Raw genomic sequence first — 19,966 nt, 5'->3', positions numbered from 1 at the left:
AAAGACTGATTCTGCAAATTTCTGCACAGAACCTCACAAATACTTTTACCTTTATCTTAAAGCTTCTTACAAGATGAGTCTTCTTCCTATTCCTTCTTTTCAGCTGCTGCTAGGCAATAATCATAAGCATTTGATATTCTGTAAATGGGTGTAGGGGGTTACGCAGGGGCAGAGGGTGCAGGGAGGAGTGGAGAGACATTTCTGTAAGTTAGCATCTTCATCCTGGAGAACTTTGTTGGTGTTTTCTTTGATTTTTTTTTTTTTTGTGTCTTTTGGAAGATATGCAAGACATGGGAGGATATTACTTTGCAAATGTATTTTAGACCCAGATTTATGCAGTGTTATACCAAAATTGCTTGTAGTTCAGAGAAATTAAATTTCTTTTTAAATATGAAGGTTCTGTCTAATACTTAAAAGCAAGGGCGTGCTGAGAGCAGTTCATAGCTATTCTGTAATGGAGGAGCAAGTACTAGATAAAATTTCTTTGAGCAAAGCTAGTGGCAAACTCATGCTTACCATAGAATCAAAGGGGGAAAGAATCATGCATGAAGAAGGGTACTCCCTCTGAAACCTAATCTAATCCTTACTGCATTTCACTATGTGTATAAACCTCTTCTGTGAAAGCTATCTGTTTTGCTCTGGAGTATGACTGTTACTTCGTGTTACTTGGTTGTCCTGCTTTAGTTCAGTCTGTCACAGTATCTTGTGCTTGAATTCCAACTATAACACTATAGTTAAGCTTTCTGTTGGCTGAATCTATGAATTTCTGAACCAAAGAAAGTCAAGCTTCTGGTTAAATATTTTGGTGTTACAAGATGGTCATCCTCATTTTTAAGAAAGCAAGTATGCTTTCAGGAAGAGACTTCCTAGAGTACTGTATCTGTAAAACAGAATTTTTATTACTAGGGAACCTGATGGTATACTTATAGTATGGCAGCTTGCACCCAGGTAATTTACTGAATTAAACATTGTAGTGACATAGTTTTGTAAGCCTTTGTCAAAAGTGACCTGCATTGTTCTTTGGGTCCTTCTCATGATTGCTTGTCACTTACCTTCAGTAGCTGACACGCTGTCTGCTTATTTTACAGATTGTAACTTCTGCATCAACAGATCTTCAGGATTATACATACTACTTTGTTCCTGCTCCTTGGTTATCTGTGAAACTTCTGAGGTTGTTACAGTGCTATCCACCTCCAGGTAATGCACAAATCACAACAGTGGTCGTCTCTTTTAAGTGGTACGCTATCTCCAAAGAGCTGTTGTGCTGTAATGTTACCATAACTTGGAGTGCAAGCACATTGTTTTAAGACAAGGATGCAGGAGTCTGCTCTCAAGTGTTTCAGATTGCTAAAACACAACATAATTCAAAAGGCCGTGTAGCTTAGAACAAAGTATCAAACCAGCGTGTATCTTGCAGTTGCAATTGGTTTGCCATTTTAAACATTCTTTAATGTCATGAAGTATATTAAAGCCTTGAAATACATTATAGCGCAGATCATGTTTGGCTTTTGTTCTCACCCAAATAGATCTGTGGCTTAGAATTCTTTTGCAAACTGTATATTGGGGGAGGGTAACCTGGTTTTAATGTATTGGAATACTTGTGTATTCAGATTTAGCAAGGTAGAAGGCCTAAGGTAGGGATTGGGGTGTTGAGCAAAATGAAGTTGTCCAATGGCTGCTTCTTCTCCAGAAGACCCTGCGGTACGTGGTCGTCTAACAGAATGCCTGGAAACTATTCTTAACAAAGCACAGGAGCCACCAAAGTCAAAAAAAGTACAACACTCAAATGCAAAGAATGCTGTGCTGTTTGAGGCAATAAGCTTAATTATACATCATGACAGGTGAGCTGTGAGAACACTTCTACTATGAGTGGATTTTTTTAAGTGAAAAGCCATGGCTTTGTCTTGAACACTAACTGGAATTTTACTGGGGGGTGGGTGGGTATGGAGAACAGAATATGAAGTTGCTTGCTAGATTGGAACACAACCACAGCAATGGAAATGAACAGTATTAATGAACTGTATGGCTGTCAGCATATTTTGTAATTGCTTTGTTTCTTGCTGCTGCTTTTTTTTTTTTTTTTTGGTGTTTTGTGTTGACCCCACTACTCTAATACAACAGAGATTATTTGCTCACAGTATCTGAATTTTCATTTCACCAGCGGGGCATTCTAGCAGACACTTTGAAGCATATTAAGAAATTTCCACTGCAGAAATAGTATTCTGTATTGGTGTTCTCAAACCTGTTGCTTTTAACCCTTTCACTTTCTCTCTTGTTCTGTGCAGTGAGCCAAATCTACTAGTCCGTGCCTGTAACCAGCTAGGTCAGTTCTTGCAACACCGAGAAACTAATTTGCGTTACCTAGCACTGGAAAGCATGTGCACGCTTGCCAGCTCTGAATTCTCACATGAGGCTGTGAAAACACACATAGAAACAGTTATCAATGCATTGAAGGTAAATATTTAAGTGTGTAGTCTGTTTTGAGTGTCATCTTCTCCCCTACCTCAATGACCTCTCTCCTACTTCCCCAAGCCCCCCACCCCCAATTAAGCGAATAATACTTGGGGACCAAATAAATTATTCTCAGAAATCTGCTTTAGTGTGGTTTTTTTTTTCTTAATCCTGCAAAATCTTGCTGCACTGTCAACAATAGAAGTCAGTTTCATTTTACTTCTGCAGCCTGCTAGTAAATCTGATACTTGTAGCTGTGGCCTCCATAACACTTTGGTATCTCCTCAAGCTGTAGAATGAGTAATTCTTTCAAAACATGGGATTTTAAATGGAGAATGCTGTGAAGACTTTGTTTACTACTATCTTGCTGGTATCAGACACCATTCCTTCACTGCAGTAGCTTACAGGGAGCAGTAGAGCAGATCTGCTTCCGCTGCAGGATCAGAAGGTCAAGAAACGACAAGATTCCTAGGCCATGTTTGTGTGAAAAAGCAGAAGTCAAAAGAGGAAGACTGATTTGCATGTAAATCTACTTGCGCACTTCAGTGTTTACATGTATTGTTCTCTCCCAAGCTCATGCTGCAGCATATTGAAATGTTTGTCTAACAAGTAAGTATGTATCTAGTCTAGCTGGGCTTCTGTTGATACAAGGCAAGCCCAACACTAAACCTGCAGGTAGTTAATTGCTCATTGACCTGGTGACAATTTGACAATTTCAGCTGGTTATTAGTGCATTTGTGGCCAGTGGTGCCAGTTACCCAGTGCACTGCAAACTCATTCACCCTAGTTAGGGTAATAGTGGAGTATTCCGTATAAGCTCCTCCAACCTTTCAGCATTTGCACAGATTTGAATAAGTGTACTATGGGAAAAAACCTGATGATTTGAATTTTTACAACGTTATCTAAAAGCAGGAAGCTGTTTGAGTCTCCAGTGACTTCTTTCTAGGTGACTGGAAATGTACATCTAATTTTGTTTTAAATTTGACTATAGATTATAGTAAGTTTCGTCTCTTCAGTAAGTTGCATGTGCTTTCCAAATAAAGATGACATCATCTTGACTTTTTGGTGTGTGTCCTTTTGCAGACTGAAAGAGATGTAAGTGTACGACAAAGAGCTGTAGATCTCCTGTATGCAATGTGTGACCGAAGTAATGCACAACAGATTGTGGCTGAAATGCTGAATTACTTGGAAACTGCTGATTATTCCATTAGAGAAGAAATTGTGAGATATTTGTTTCCTTATTTTTTTTCATAGCTGACTTTGGCACCATATGTATCATTTATTGACTGGGATGCTGGATAGTCTGTGATAGAGATTCTTTCTAATGGTGGTTTAAAAAAAAAACCAAAACAAAGAACTAAGTTTGTAGTCTAATAGCAAAGCATGTTCTTCATTTAGGTTAAACTAATGGGATGGGGGGCATGGAACCTTGGAAACTAGGAATTTTAAAAATGAATCTTGGTCTCAGAGCATTGCATATAGAAAGTGAAGTGAATTTTATCAATGCTTGAGCAAATACAATATATAGATCTGAAGGTTATGTCCTACTCTATTTAACTGTTTAGTAGATTCATAGCTTCAGAAATTAGTGTGATAAATACTTAAGTGTAGGTAGAACTTCATACTGTGTGTGCTGTAAGAACATTCTGTCAGTCTAAGAATTCCCAAAACCAATACCTTTTAATCAGCTAAAAGAGGGACATGATGTCTGTGTCCTTCCTTCCAGCAGGAAAAAAATGTTAGGAGTTGAAATATTCACTTAGCAAGCTTTCTAGAATGGTAGCCAAAACCCGTACTTGATGGTAATTATTTAGCTTAGTTATGCGCTAAATTTCCTTGATTGGAGACGTTAACATAGAATACAGTGTTAGTTTATTACCTCTTGTACTGTCTTGTTGCTGTTGGCAATCTACCCTGACTAATCAGATAATGTGAATTTCATTCTGTATGTTAATTTACCTAACTTGCTACTCCTAACAGAATAGGTCAGTATAAACATAACTGATAAACTACGTGGAGGTCTCTTCCCATGCTGATTGTTTGCTTCAGGATATATGTATCTTAGTATGACCTGAAAGTCAGCTATATTTTGGTGACTCTGATCTATCTCTGCTAGCTTGAGTTTCCATTTTTTCTGTTTTTTTGGTGTGGTGGGGTTTTTTGAGGTCTCTGATATCCTACTTGGTCCTGTCTCAGTGATGGTTTAGATAGTGTTTTTATGGCAAAAAAAAATGTTCAATAAATTGCTCTTGATCACTTAGGTACGCAGTTGAAAAGCCACAGATGCAACATAATCAAATGCATGATGGGGAAAGCATTATGTACCTGGCAACTGGTGTGTTCTGGTACAGAATTTCAATGTTCATCGTTCACCTTAGCTGTGGGAGCAAATGAGCAAGCTGACGCATCTCTAACTGAGGCTTCTGGGCTACCATGGGGTATCGCTAGGTGTATATGAAAGTGAATCTTGATACAGAGCTTACAGGAGAAGGTAGTCAAGCTTCTTTATTCTTTTATGTGTGTTCAGGTTCTGAAAGTTGCAATTCTAGCTGAGAAGTATGCAGTGGATTATACCTGGTATGTGGATACAATCCTGAATCTGATTCGTATTGCTGGTGACTATGTCAGTGAAGAAGTGTGGTATCGAGTTATTCAGATTGTCATCAACAGGGATGATGTTCAAGGGTATGCAGCAAAGACTGTTTTTGAGGTGAGAATAACTGTTTTCAATTCACTTTCAAAATGAGGTAGGAATTAAGTAAACACTACATGATCTAGCAGGTCTGTGTGCTCCCACATGTTAGGGAGGGGGAAACATATGATCCTGAATATTTCAACAAAACACTGCTGAAGCTTTCTGTAAAATTAGCATCATAGATTTTTCAGAGCCGGAGACTGTACTAAGCCAGAGAAGCTTCTCATCAATTTAAGTAATGTAGAATACACCTAGTACTGTTCTGGTTTTACTGAGGGAGGGCAGGATGGGTTATGGTGGGGTTTTCTGTTGTTTTGGTGGGTGGCATTGAATGTGCATGGCTTAGCAAAGAAATTACAGTACCTGGAAAACTACTGAAGTGGAGTAAAGTTTTCTGCATGCGGGAATCCAAAACACTCAAAATGATAACTTGATGATCCTTCTGGAAGCATATTCCTTCTGTTCAGAATCTGATAAAACTGGAATTTGAACTATTAAATGAGAACACTTCCAAATGTCTGGCCTTGCTGCTCTGACTTTGGATTCTTCGTATGAGGGTTCCACTTTTTTTATTTCCTTTCCTGAATGTTTAAGCTGACTTTCGAAACTAATCCCTGCTGTGTGCTTCTTCATACTCAATAAAGACAATATTTTTATCTTGGACAGCTTCAGCACATTCTTGCAAGGTTTAAATTAAGTATATTAACATCCTTCTGACACCCCTAAAGATCTAAGGAGAAACCTTAGCAGCACTGTGGACTTCTGAGAACAGATACAGCTGCTTGATGGGCCTAAGAGTGCTCTTAAGCAAGTATTACTTAGAAGAATCATAAAGTCATACCACCTAGCATGCTTTTCTTGTAAGTGTTCTATAATGCGTAGACCTATGGTCTGCTCTTACAGAGAAGTAGACTAGGAAACTGGACATAGAAGTGACAGAAAAGATCTTTTTTGATACGCTACAGATCGATGACTGTTAATGTGTCTTACAGGCCCTTCAAGCTCCAGCATGCCATGAGAATCTCGTAAAAGTAGGTGGCTACATCTTGGGAGAATTTGGAAATCTGATAGCAGGTGATCCAAGATCAAGGTAAAACACCTTCCAAAATACTGAAGTAGTAGCACTTTCTGTAAAGAATCTAATGTCTATTTAATATTCCTAAATGCCACTCAACAAATGATTCAGATCTTGCTAGTAATGCAGTAGGAATTAATCATGTCTACAAAACCCAAATTATTTTTCTTCCTATCTTTTAAGTCCCCTCATCCAGTTCAACTTGCTACATTCCAAGTTTCATCTGTGCAGTGTTCCTACCCGAGCTCTGCTTCTGTCTACCTACATCAAGTTTGTGAACCTGTTTCCAGAAATCAAAACTACAATTCAAGATGTATTACGCAGTGACAGTCAGCTAAAGAATGCTGATGTTGAGCTGCAGCAGAGAGCTGTTGAGTATTTGAGGCTCAGTACTATTGCCAGTACTGATATACTGGTAGGTATAAAGATTTTTTTTTTGTTACTGTGCAGAACTCTACAGCTGTGTCTTCTGTCAATAAGTAAACTCCACTAAACCTTACCCGATTACTCAGAAATCTTAATGGAGGATTGTCCCACATCGATGATGTGGGCACTGATTCTTTTAGTCTGCCTAATTCAGCTGCAGTCATCTTTAATTTAGAGCTAAGATCAAAATTGTTATTGCTTTAGTGGGACAAATGACAGTTAAAGCATGCTAATCTAGAGCTGGGAAGCCAGTGAAAGCTGGTATAGTACAGGACTGACTTGATGATGGGCAGGAAACTGTGCAGGTAATTGCGCTGAATTGTGGGGTTTTTTTTTCTCTAGAAATTCAGTGTCGTAACCTGATAATCTCACGTCTGGCCAGAGCATGGCACACTTAAGTCTTGACAGCTAATAAATGTTTAGGTCTGACTTGAGGACCACTAGGTCTGCTATGATCTATTTTTTTTATATATATATTTTTTTTAAGTTATAATTTTATTTTCTTTTTTCTATTTTTAAAAATTACTGTAAAATTAATTTTTTAGTTTTGAATTTTTAAAAAATTTGTATTTTGACTTTTTAAAATTGGATTTTGGATTTTAAAATTTTTATTTTAAAAACAATTTTCCCCATTTAAATTTTCCTCATCTTTTTTTAGTTTTTTAACTTTTAAAAATTTTTCTGTGCCAGAGAATATATATTACTGTTCTCTTTAACAACTACTTTGGAGGACTTCAGAAAGTTTTAAATAACTTTTTTTAAAGCAAGTCTACTCAATCACTGCACAATAAACTGTTGTTTTCTGTGTGGATAATGACTTCTGCTTCTCTTCAAAGACTCAGGAACTGGTTTGTCTTTTTCTGTAAGTTTAATGCACTTTTTTTTTTTTGTGACAAGGCTACAGTGCTGGAAGAAATGCCTCCCTTTCCAGAGAGGGAATCTTCTATTTTGGCTAAACTCAAGAAGAAGAAAGGCCCAGGCACAGTTACTGACCTGGAAGAGATCAAAAAGGAGAGGAGCTCTGATATGAATGGAAGCGCTGAACCCACTTCTGTTAATGCCAGTGCTGTTGTGAGTTTAAAAGCTGTTATTTCACTAATTTACATGGCGTACTAGTAAGAAAAGAACGGTTTCATTCAAATGGCTTTTTAAGGGTTTAAAACTTGTCATCTCAAACTTAAGACTATAGGTGTTTGCTATAAAGTAGCAGGGGAACATAGAGCCGCTTTTCCCCCCACCACATGCTTCGATGCAGTTTTCCTTTGGAAATCTTATGTACATGGGGACAAACTGTCTGCAGACTAAAAAAATCCTTTTTACATTGTTACTTTGAAAAATATTGCTGTAAGCTTAGAAATAGGAATTTCCTTGCTGGTGGAATTGCAGTAAAGGTGAGATAACATTAATGTATTAAAAAGGAATAACTTGAATGTCAAAGTATCAGCTGTTCTTCTGCTTTGTCTAACATGGTAGATATTTTGTATCTTGTTTCAGTTTGTTACTGTTTTTACTAGAAGTGGATGACACTTGACCTAACGTAAATGTCCTTAGGTCACTATTATGTTGTTACTGTCTGTTTGACGGTACTATTTGAGTTTGGTTATGGTAGACAAGGCCACTGTCTTGTTTTTTCTGAGCTGAAACTTCTCATTTTATTGCCAATTAAAACTGGTAGGATGAATTGTTCCCATAATGTAACACTTGTTTCTGGTTTTAATGACTAGCATAACTTGTAATTACATTTGAGATTTAGTAGTAGATTACCTAAGAGGAAGAAATATTGTAGCACACTCCCTGCCCAGTTTGTTAAAGCATAATTCTTTAATTCTTAGTTACTCAATATGTAAGAGTAGATGTTCCAAGTACAACATCTGTGAATGGACAGAAATACCTTTTCAGCAGAAAAGTTGCCACATCTTCTTTGCATGCCAAATTGACTGAGGTGATTGGTAGTTAAAATTGTGTTATGTTTTATGAGCTTCCCTTTATGGATTGTAGCCATATAAGAAACTCTACTATGGTACCTTCATCAGTGGCTTTGGTGTGACCTTGGCTTAGATGCCCAGAATATGTTCCAAATTGGAGTTCAATTGTTTGTTTTCTGTAGTTCTTACCAATTGGCTTCTGAAAATCTTTTGCCAGGGAATTTTTTGTTATACTTCATCAAATTAAGTCTTTGGACTATATGATAACTTGAATTGGCTTACAAAAACAAAATTTCAGATTCAATCCAAATGCGTCTCATGACTCATCTTCATATCTGGCATATCATAGGCTGCTTATGTCTAATAAGTGAATGTTTTGTTTAACGGTCTATACTTTGTTCTTACGTGTGACTTGGGCACATCTGTGTGGCCTCTGTTGCGTGATTCTGTGTCCTGGCTATTTGATTTGTTCTATTTGAGGGGAAAAAAAAATAAAGAACTTACCTCTACCTTTAGTGTTTGCAACTTGAACTAACTACAGGCTCTGCTTTTTTTTCTGGTTAGGTTTTACATTGTTTCTAAGGTTTGCCAAGCTTCAAAAACCCAGGACTAAACTGAAAGTCAATTTTAAAGTAATGTTTTAATTTAAGTTGGTGTAAAAGTCACTGCCTGCCTTGCTGGATTCTTCATGAAAGGAAAGCAACGCATTTGAATTTTATTCCCTACAATACTTAATTTCCCTTGAAACTAAGAGACGGGGGGGAACATTGTCATCTTTCTTCTGCAGAATCAGATTTTAGACAGATGAATTTTGTTTTTTTTATTTGGCAGTTAGATGGACATAACTCTCTCTTCAAAGGAAAAAAGAAAACTACATCTGTAAATGACCTTAAGTTGAAATGTAAGGTGACAACTGCATTCATGAAACCTCCTACATCCATTCAAAGCTTCATTTGGGGTGGGGAGAGATGCTTTGCTGTAGTTTAGCTGTCTACACGAGAGAGACAGCTTTGTTTTAGTTTTGCTGTAGTATAACACCAAAGTGTCTTGTCTTTCCTAGTCTACTCCTTCTCCATCTGCGGATCTGCTGGGTCTGGGTGCTGCCCCTCTCGCCAATTCAGCTCCCCCACCATCCTCTAGTGGTAGCCTGCTGGTGGATGTATTTTCAGATTCAGCTTCTGCTGTTGCACCTCTTGCTCCTGGTTCTGATGACAACTTTGCGAGGTAATTAAGTCACCCTGTAAGGAATCTGAAAAAGAATTTGTCTGTTAAAACAAGATTAGAGGAAAATAATACAAACAATAACTTTTGGTTTTGTTCCAGCTTATTGAATGTATTCCTGGGTGGTAGTTGTGCAGCAAGAGAGGTGTTCTTGAACTCTATGCTGGATGTGCTATCTTTATTGAATACCTTCCTCTGCTGATGGGAAAACTGAGTCTGTAGTAATCAACATGAGGATATTAGCCTAGTTTTCATGCTGGTTTTGCTTCTTTGTTAAACTAAGCTTATTATGCATCTCAATACCTCTTGAATTTGAGAGTTATCTGGCCTGATATGAATATGTTTATTCTTGTTTCCCTAAAGTATTCTTGTGTTTCTCCACTTATGGCAAGCTGATAGTGGAACAGTGAGATGGATTATACCCAGAGATACTTGCTATCAGAATTTCAAGATATTCTTAAATTGTTGTGCTACTGTCTGACAAACAGGTGTGAAAAGGGGAAAAAACCAAGTGCTTTTTTTTAAGGGAATTCCTAATTACATTGCAAAGTGTAGTGTAAGTGCAATGTGTTATTAATCCCTCAAATATTAAAAGCCACTGTGGCTACACTCAAATCTTATTGAGATAAAATTTTGGAAATAAATAGCATAAGATCAGAGAATGTATTTAAAAATCTGTTGTCTCGTTGGCCAAAGAACGTGTTAGCAGTGTCAAAGACCAAATTTTGAATGGCGTCATGAAAATTTGCAATGTGTCTTGATTTAAAAGATATGATTAGGGAAACTAATCTGCCTGGATCATTGAGACTTCCATAAAAAATTTCTACTAGGCAATGCATTGTTGCAGGTCTGCAGTGATTAAGACTTGATCCTGTGTTTCTCTTGGAAGGCGTTAAGCGATACTTAGTCATGCTACACAATACCAAGATTTAAGAAGCTACACAAGCTTGTTAGAGCTTTTTAAAAAAAGTGGGGGGAGAAAAACCCAAACAAAACTAGTAGCTTCATAAGCAAAAGTTACCTTAAAAAGAGTTTTCTGCAGAAAAAGTATAGCATTGCCCAACACTTTGATCTGTGTAGATGATGAAATGCTTCTCTAATGATACTGAGAAGTTGCCTTTTACAGTTTCCTGCCTCTCTAGTGCTGTTGTCACTTTTGTTTCTAATCTGTTACTTGGGTAAGTCATTCTCTGTGTGCCCGTATATTCTTCTCCACTTAATATTTATGTGTTTTTTAAGAACTGTTTGTGCAGCTCTAGTTAGAAGTGCCATGAAGGTTGATGAGGTCTCTGCTTCAAAGTGCACGTTTGTAGTTGTTAATATACATCTACATTTCTGGTTTTGAACTAAAACTCTTTTGCTGTCACAAACACCTAAGAGGACTTGGTTCTTGAAGAGGTATAAATTTAAGCTACTGAACGCCTTCAGCTGTCTCCTGTCTTTGGGAAGAATTGCTGGTTCCTAACAATCAGGGAGGGGTGGGGTGGGGGAGAGAAGTGGGGGAAAACATTGCCTAATGCCTAAAACCTTTATAGGTGTACTGAGGTAGGGCAGCTAATAAACTTTTCATGCATTAAACTCAACAGTACCATTTTTGAGGAAGGAGGTAGAAGAAATAACTAAGCACTAAGCTGTCTTTACTAACTCCTGCTATCTCTGTCGCTACTGCCTTTCTTCCTTTTGTGCTGCCTGAACTAGCCCTGACCTGGCTTCATCTGAGGTAGTTTCTGAGGAACCAGCTGATACTGTGCATGATGCTGATGAGCTTTTTCACAAGTAAGCAATACTAAAACCTTGCAAGGCTGGGCAACTTCCAGAATATAGTTATAAAGCAAAACTATATTGTGCATTAACTTAATACCAGCAAAACTAGAGAAACGTGTACTGTCAGACTTGTGACTAGAACACTTCTGTAGATGCTGTGGATTTTATGACAAGCTCATGAATACACAGGTTAGAGTTGTCTTTATGAGTCAGTGCTACCACACACTGCTCTACAATGAGGCAATACCAGTATATTAAGTTTTGCAACTATTCACAAATAAAGGAAAAACATGAGTAAATTGTCAAAAGTACTGATATTTGGGAGTTATGGCTCTTATGTTTTAAGAGCCTTTTATGCACAAGGCTGATGTTTGCTGACCACCTCTTCTGCTTTTAAGTGAAGGGTGATAGAAAGGACTGAAATCACTACAGAATGGGCTTCCTCTCTCAAAATGGAAAAAAAAAAAGATAAAATATAGCTCTCAGTTTACTTATGTGATACAGAACTGATAAAACAAGGGATTCTTTTTTCTTTCAGGTTTTAAACAGTCAAAGCTTCAAACTTTTCAATTCTGCACCAGCCTAAAGAGTTTCAGAAGTTGTCAAGAATATGAATAAGAAAAATCCTAGTCTGTTGCCTGGTCCTTTATAGACAGAGTGTGTGTGTGTGTGTATAGCATATTGTGGCTTCCTTCATAGTTTCTCAGACATCCTATCAAATAAAAAATTCAGTTCTTTTATTGTCCTGCAAGTGGTGATTTTGGTTGTAAAATTGTCTTTTCTAATTCTGCAGTTTTCTGCAAAGGCCTCTCAAACTGATGCACTCTAGGTTAACCACAGTCTTCATCCTCTGTGTAAACCCTGAATTTTGTGGTTCTAAATATTGTTTAATATGGCTCAATTTAAAACACGTGTTTCCTCTCTTTCCCTAGGTTTGTGTGTAAAAATAATGGAGTCTTATTTGAAAATCAGTTGCTACAAATTGGATTGAAATCTGAATTTCGACAGAACCTAGGTAAGACTATCAGGCCAAGTGGTTAGCTGTCTGCATTATCAACTCCATGCCAGCACGATATTGTGGATAGGACTTACCTTTCAGCTACTTAAGAGGGAAATGTGACTTGAGGCTTAGCCTGTCTTAGGATCTTCAATGTTTGTGTGTCCCTGGCTTCTGTGTGGGTTCTTGTTTCCTTAATTTTTTTGGTTGTTTTGGTAGCTGAGATGAAATGGGAGTGTTAAGTGGTTGTTAAGTTGTAAAGCTGGTACAGCCACGGTTATAAAGGACCATTTTCCTCAACTTTTATATTTTACAATATAGCTTATTGTAATAATATGATACACAATATATTTCAGACATGTCTATCATAATACACTAATGCATGAGACACAGAAAGCATCTAGGAGAGAGCTGGGATTGAACACAGGCAAGCACTAGGATTGTTTGCGTCTCCCCTTCTGCATCACTTTTGGTACCATAATAGCTTCTTTACATAAAGTCATGTTCTCCAGCAACTGAAAGACTTCCACTGATTATTTAACTGCCTGTGTGACAGCTACTGTGGGAGAGGTATGATGGTTCATTTTAATCTGTTTCATTTTGAACTGTGAATATCTTGGTAAGATAAACCATGTAAATTACGCTTTGTTTTTGAAAGTTGTTTTAAAGAAAGGCAATGTATTAGATACTTGAAGCACAAGTAGTTCAATATGATTATATGTGACATTACCTAAAAATTCTGATGTCTTTTATTCTCTTCTTTCTAGGACGTATGTTCATATTCTATGGTAATAAGACATCAACACAGTTCTTGAATTTTACTCCAACCGTAATCTGCTCAGATGACCTACAGTCAAATATCCTTAAATGCAGTCACATGTGTCTGTTCTTATTTGGGTCTTGTGTTTTAAGTTGCACAAAATTATAATAAAGTTGCTGGATTAAGGCATGGTGTCCTTGAATGTGAAGAAATGAGAAACTTGCTGATAACTTTCTAAAGTTCATGTAGAAAAAGCAAGTCTTGAGCAGAGATGGAAGATTCTGTCATTTATAATCTCTCTGATTATAAACACACATTTTACTGTTGAAATAAGGAGAAATGAGGCTGAATAAATATGCAATGTAACTCTAGCTTTCTCCATTGTCATGAAGTAGCTGGAGTATAGATGTGGTGTTCTTGAAGTCCTGCATTAGCAGATAACCTCAGACTTGAGATTGAGGTAGAAGAGTACATGTACATAAAGATGATGATGATATTTCAAAATAACCTCGTAATTTAGAGTTTGTTCTTAATGTTTGGTATGGTATTGCAAATTTAGGATTTCTGGGAGACTATGTAATCAAGCTTGTTTGACTCAAAGCGTCAGTGTAATGTTCACATCAAAATGAAATAGTCTAGTATTTTTTATTGTGAAGTCTGTACCCTTATACCCTTTTGAGGGCATCTTTAAGAATATCTGAATAACTGAGAATTGGGAGGGTTATTGCTTTTGGGTGTGTCAATATAAAAAAAACCAACAAATCTTTTTGCTGTACAGGAATTGAGCTTTGAATATTCAGTAGCATATAGGGAATGGGTGGACATGATGCTAATTCCTCATGTAGCTTATTGGAGGATTTGCCTTTTTTTTTTTTTTAAAGTTATCAGTTCATTGATCAGTTTCCTTAACCACTTCTTATGCCTGAATCTTCAGACAAAACCTGTTGACCCCACAGTGGATGGAGGTGCGCAGGTTCAACAGGTGGTGAACATTGAATGTGTGTCAGACTTTATGGAAGCTCCAATCCTGAACATTCAATTCAGGTAAAACACAGGATTCAAATGCTAGTGAATGAATTAGATGAAGGATACTAGATTTCTCCTGGTCCTCTGACTGAAGCATAGAATATGGACAGGTAAAGCTGTCTTGAGTCATCTTTCAAGACTTACTTGAAAAATTGATCTAACGAAGCTTTAAGCTGCTAGGGAAGGTAGGGAATCCACTTGGAACAATGTGGTTTAAAAAAACACAAAACCACACCCTAATCAAGAAGCAACTACTGATAAAATGTCTCTATGACTTCTCTTTCTGCTACCCATATAAAACAGCAGTATTCCTGTTTGCTTAAGAAATCTTGACAGGAATATATGCGGTAACTTCTCCCTTCTGGAAACCAAGAACACTTCTGCAAACAGCTTGCACTGCAAATGCATGCATGCAGCCAAAAATAGAATCTTGTTATGTCCACTCAACATCAGCCTTTGGGAAATCCTGATTTCTGGGCTACATTCTGTTATTCTAAACTGGTTCATACTGGTATGTTTTCACAGGGATGTATTTTTCACTCCTTTGATGGGTGCAATCTAGAAGGATAACTGCTATGTTGAAACAGAGATCCTTATTAGAAGTTCTGCCATTTCACTTTCATGTGCTATCTAAGCAGAGCAAATAAATTTGTTTAACGGTGGATTAAAACTGTATTTTAGAAATAACATCTGCAATTGATGGATTTTAATCATAAACAGTTGCACCTTAGTGTTCATCCTCAATTGCTTTGTTGATTTCGGTTGAGAGACTGCTGACACTGTGCAGCATACACAGTGTTCTTTCTACTCCATATGCAGGTATGGTGGAACATTTCAAAATCTTTCAGTAAAATTACCCATCACACTGAATAAATTTTTCCAGCCGACAGAGATGTCTTCTCAAGACTTTTTTCAGCGTTGGAAGCAACTGAGCAAGTAAGACTTTGTCTATACTTGGGCTTGGGGCTCCTGTAGTAGGCCAAGGAAGGAAAAAGGGTATATTGTGAATGTAGCTGGTGCAGTGCCCCATCCCATACTTAATCCTGTGAATTAAACTGTCACAGTATAATTAGTTGCTATTGAATAATGCTGCATGTAATCCACGTTATACCATGTATGTATCTTACCTTGTCTTGCAGTCCAAAACAAGAAGTACAGAATATTTTTAAAGCAAAACACCCGATGGATGCAGAGATCACAAAAGCAAAGGTGGGTAGTAGTGTGGTATTTTTAATCTGTAGTGTAGTGATAGTTGTAAAAGGAAACTTTGTTCATCTTAGTTTAAATGGCAATTGGATCATCCTGTTAAAGTGTAAGTCCATGTTGTCTAACAGACCCTTGGCAGTGCTGAGTTGAATGGACTGTTTCTCAGTGTGGATAGAATTAGATAGTCTTCAGTAGCAGCTGGAAACTTGAAGCTATTTAAGAAAACACCAATTTAGTGCTTAAAACTGAATTGGAAGATACTTCAAGCCTTAATTTATACTCTAGTTATAGTTAGAAAACAAGTGACGACTTGTAGAACTGGCTGCTTTAGGCAAAATAGAGGTGACTAGCGTAAGACAGGAATAGCTTTATCAAAAACAGGAGAGACTTATGTTGAATCTAACTTTTATTCCTCAGTTGTTTTTTGAGAAGAACCTTTTTTTTCAGGAACAGTTCATTATCAGAGTCACTCTGTCACTTCAAAAATTTGTCGTAATTAGTATTGGATAATTCTTTAACATCTTGAACACTCCAAATAAAAATTACTCTCCTACTTGTTTTCCTAGTTGGTGGTGGCTGTGCTTGGGTAGACTTGGTATTGGTGTCCCACTGTCCCCACATCTAAATCTTCTGGTTTTCTTTCATAGATAATTGGCTTTGGATCAGCCCTACTTGAGGAGGTAGATCCCAATCCTGCTAACTTTGTTGGTGCTGGTATCATACATACAAAATCTACTCAGATTGGATGCTTGCTGCGTCTTGAACCCAACCTCCAGGCACAGGTATCTGTTTAAGTATCTACAGCTTAAATACAAGTTCTTGTTTGCAGTAAATGTCTGTGTGTATCTGAAACTCCTTAAGTTATTTATTTAAAATCACTATTGCAATAGCTAGTTGTGACTGCAGACTCCAAGAAATGAAATTGTAGTAGCTGATCATGGCCCAGTTTGGTAAGCTGCTGCTTCATGTCAGTTCTCCTTCCTGTTGGAAGAGATCATGTTATTATTCCAGACTGTCCTTGGAGTATAATCGTCTCTTGAAGGTTGGAAACATTTAATGTTACTGTTTTGTGCATCTTGGACAAGATTAAGTATAATTTCTTTTGCCATTTTAAGTTAATAAAAGAATGATTGGCTAAAAGAGAAAACATAAGCAGATGAACAAGAATATTTTTCCTCAAGCACTTCGATAGAGGGTTTTATCAAAGTCAGCTGAGGACTGAAAATAAGTTTTGGCTGGTAAGTCTCCTGTTTTCTGAAGAAGTGGTGGTAGAGAGTCTTTAGACTTTTCTGCAACATTTACTCCTCTTAAAAACTTTAGACAACACCTTGCTATTAGAGCCTAAAATTATCAGAACAATGGTAACTCTCAACAAGGGTTTGAAGATGCACTCCAGCCTATGGCTTGGAAAAAGCTGTACTAGTCAGTGGCTGGCTGCCTTGGAATATTTTAACCTGAGGTCTTTTCCTACCAAACCTAACAAAAAAAGAGGTAACGGGCAGGTTTCAGTAGTTGACTATGCATTCATTTAATGCCAAACTGTGTTTAAAAAGTAAATGATATTTTTATGTTCTTTTTCAGATGTATAGGCTCACACTACGAACAAGTAAAGAAGCTGTATCTCAGAGATTATGTGAATTGCTGTCAGAACAGTTTTAATATTAATCATGTCAGTTTTGGGTTTTCCATTTATATCACTGTCATCATACTGCAAATAAATGTCTTGTACATCACTGTCTGAGTACTGCAATGTTAACCATTACCAGCTCCCTGCCTTAATAGGATTTGACCCTTGTTTGAAATTAAGACTATAAAATGTACAGTACAGGGAAGTGACTTTTTACGTTAAAAATGGATTTTAGGGTGTTACACAAAGGGTGCAAAGGCTGTCTTGTGCTCCTTTGTTTTTTTGCAGAGGTCAGGCTTTTAAACTTTGTTAAAGGGAAATTGATTTAGACATGGTAACCAAGGATTTCAGCTGGAAATGGCTAGTAATATGCTGCCTTAGTGCCTTTAACAGGTACTCCCTCTGCTCTGAGCTGAAAGAAACCAATGTAATGCCGCTCAGTAAGGTTAATTCAGATGTTAGCGTAGAGTCAAAACTTTGAAGTTGGACGTTGCTTCAAGCCTTGTCCTGGATGGAAGGGCAGATTCCAAGATGTGTTTGAATCGGATTCAAGTGAACATTTAGGTTGCATGTCACCAATCTTTGTATTTGAAAAATGCCACAGGACCAGAGTCTTAAAGTATTAATCTTGTAATCCTTTACATCTTAATGTTTTCTGATCTTTGGGAAGTAGATTTGAACACAAAAGCTATTCTTAATCCTTCTGCTTACCTCAAATAACGAGGTGAGCTTCTCTAGTAGGTGGTGAATGAGTACATGCTTGCTCATTGTTAGTCAAACTGAAGTTAAATATTCTGTTGTGTGTTTTTTCTGTTTCTTATCAGACTTTGCAAGTAATAGTCCTAATGACGTGATATAACTAACTGCAGAGTCCAGTATTGTATAAAAGAAGTGGGAAGAAATGGGCCCTTGAAGGACTGTAAGGCATGCACTCTTTTAGATGAAAATGTAATTTTAAACAATATTTTTTCCCCAGTGTACTGTAATGTTAAAACGCAAGAGGTTGAATAACTGGTATTTGAACAGTTTCCTATCTATCGGTGGTAAAAATATCCAACGTTGTATAGAAGACTTGTGTTGAGACAGAGTAGAAGGCCTAAACAAGTTCAGCTTTTATAACTAGTTCTGTATCAGCAAACTCTTTTCAGAAGTAAGTGGACACAACTTTGGCTCATACTCCTCAAGCCTTGAGATGCAACAAAGGCTGCTAAAACAAAGCAGGTGAGGCAGTGCAGTTAGAAACTGCGGGCAGCTGTCAGTGAGTGCTGCAGGTCATGATGAACCAAGTCAGCTGATGATGATGTGAGAAGTGAACCTCAGATCAAGCTTTCCTTAAGGTTATTTAAAGGAAACCTGGAACTGGTGTCTCACAACACATACAGCCAAGTATGCCCATGAAATAAGGTTTTGAGTTGTTGTGAGGACATTGAAAATGCATTTAAATGAGGCTTCTGTCATGCTGCCCAGTGCAAGGCAGGGGATAGGATTCCACAAGATTGAGTGTGCCTTGCTCTTTTTCTTCAGTGATTTGAGTTAAATGATGGAACTGCGTGATTATAATTTGGTTTGGTTGAAGGCTAGTGATCGCACTTGAGTGCAAGTGAAAAATGAGGAACAAAGGTTTGGCTGTGGTGTGTGGATTTTTGGGAGATATTTTTTGATTTTTGTCTTTCCAGAAATGGCTGGTAACTATGGATGTTATGACTGAAAACTTGGCTATTGACCTGGTCTTTCTGCAAAAGTTCTCTCGAACAATTGGCCCTTTTGTGGCCTTTCAAGTAGCTAATCAAGACTTTGATCACAAACATTCTTTGAAAATCTTCATGAGCAGTTCCTGCAGTCAGGTTGGGTGGTTGGCAAAATGCTAATGGACTACCTTATGTTTTGTCCTTTGGATGCCATATGTCTCTATTGGTCTGTTATCTTAACCATGCTGTTGGCTGCCATGTTAAAAATCTGATGTGCTGAACTAAAGGGAGTCTTAGCAAAGACAGGGGAGGAGCTTCTAATTAATGTTTTTCAAATCCTGTTGTATATCTGTCCCCCAAAAATCTTCTGTGCCCTCATTAAGGGACACTTTGAAACACTGCACTACTCTAGTTCACTATGCTTTGGTTCAAACTGTGCTAAAATGTGCATTAATGTGGGAAGGAAGGGGGTAAGGGAAAGTGTCTTTTCAGTGCTGACTGTGTTAAAGTGTGAACAGTCGTAAGCTTGTATTAAATGTCACTCAATGAAGCCATGAGCAGAAAAGTGAACAAATTGAGGACAAATACTTGATTATTTTTTGTGAATGATGGTTAACTTACCAAAGTGATGTATCCTGTCAAACAGACAAAGTGATTTCTGCAGTAAACAGTGTTATTGTTTTTAAGTACAGTATTTTCAGGCATTGACATGTGAAAATAACTGAATAGCAAAACAGGTAGCATATGTTCATTCTTGACCTACACTCCAGTATGTAACATTTATGGTGATTGTCTTATTTGTATAAAACAAAGTTCTGTCAAATTAAGTGGAAAATTTTCATATAGAAGACTATATATTAGACTATATTCATCAGAAGACCATATTAAGATTAAATAAATGATTAGAACAGTAATCAAACTGTCCTCTTTTCTCTGGGGGCATGGAAATGTAAAGAATGCTTGCATGGAATGGTTGTTATGGAACAACATTTGATGTATATGGTAAATTCTTTCCTGCAAACTACTGGTGGGTTGTGTTCAGTTGAGTCTTACCTCACCTGCAGCGCTCTGCTCCCCCAGTGAGTTTGTTTATGGCTGCTTTTGT

At 37.4% G+C, this 19,966-nt stretch overlaps 1 protein-coding gene across 1 annotated transcript; it reads left to right on the top strand.

The window, feature by feature from the left end:
* Positions 1 to 1,088: 1,088 nt before the first annotated feature.
* Positions 1,089 to 19,780, top strand: LOC129200307 (AP-2 complex subunit alpha-2-like; the record flags this gene model as incomplete). Its single annotated transcript, XM_054811630.1, has 17 exons — positions 1,089 to 1,197; positions 1,691 to 1,841; positions 2,286 to 2,454; positions 3,535 to 3,672; positions 4,979 to 5,161; positions 6,139 to 6,236; positions 6,405 to 6,636; positions 7,545 to 7,718; positions 9,633 to 9,796; positions 11,492 to 11,569; positions 12,490 to 12,572; positions 13,322 to 13,401; positions 14,225 to 14,358; positions 15,160 to 15,276; positions 15,480 to 15,549; positions 16,194 to 16,328; positions 17,128 to 19,780. Coding segments are annotated over 17 exons (2,193 nt in total), but the record flags the coding sequence as incomplete, so codon positions are not given.
* Between the last annotated feature and the right edge of the window lie 186 nt (positions 19,781 to 19,966).

Source organism: Grus americana, unplaced genomic scaffold (assembly GCF_028858705.1).
Source record: "Grus americana isolate bGruAme1 unplaced genomic scaffold, bGruAme1.mat H_38, whole genome shotgun sequence".
NCBI classification, from domain to species: Eukaryota; Metazoa; Chordata; class Aves; order Gruiformes; family Gruidae; genus Grus; species Grus americana.
Note: the sequence above shows the minus strand (reverse complement) of the source record. Positions and strands in the feature narration are given on the sequence as shown.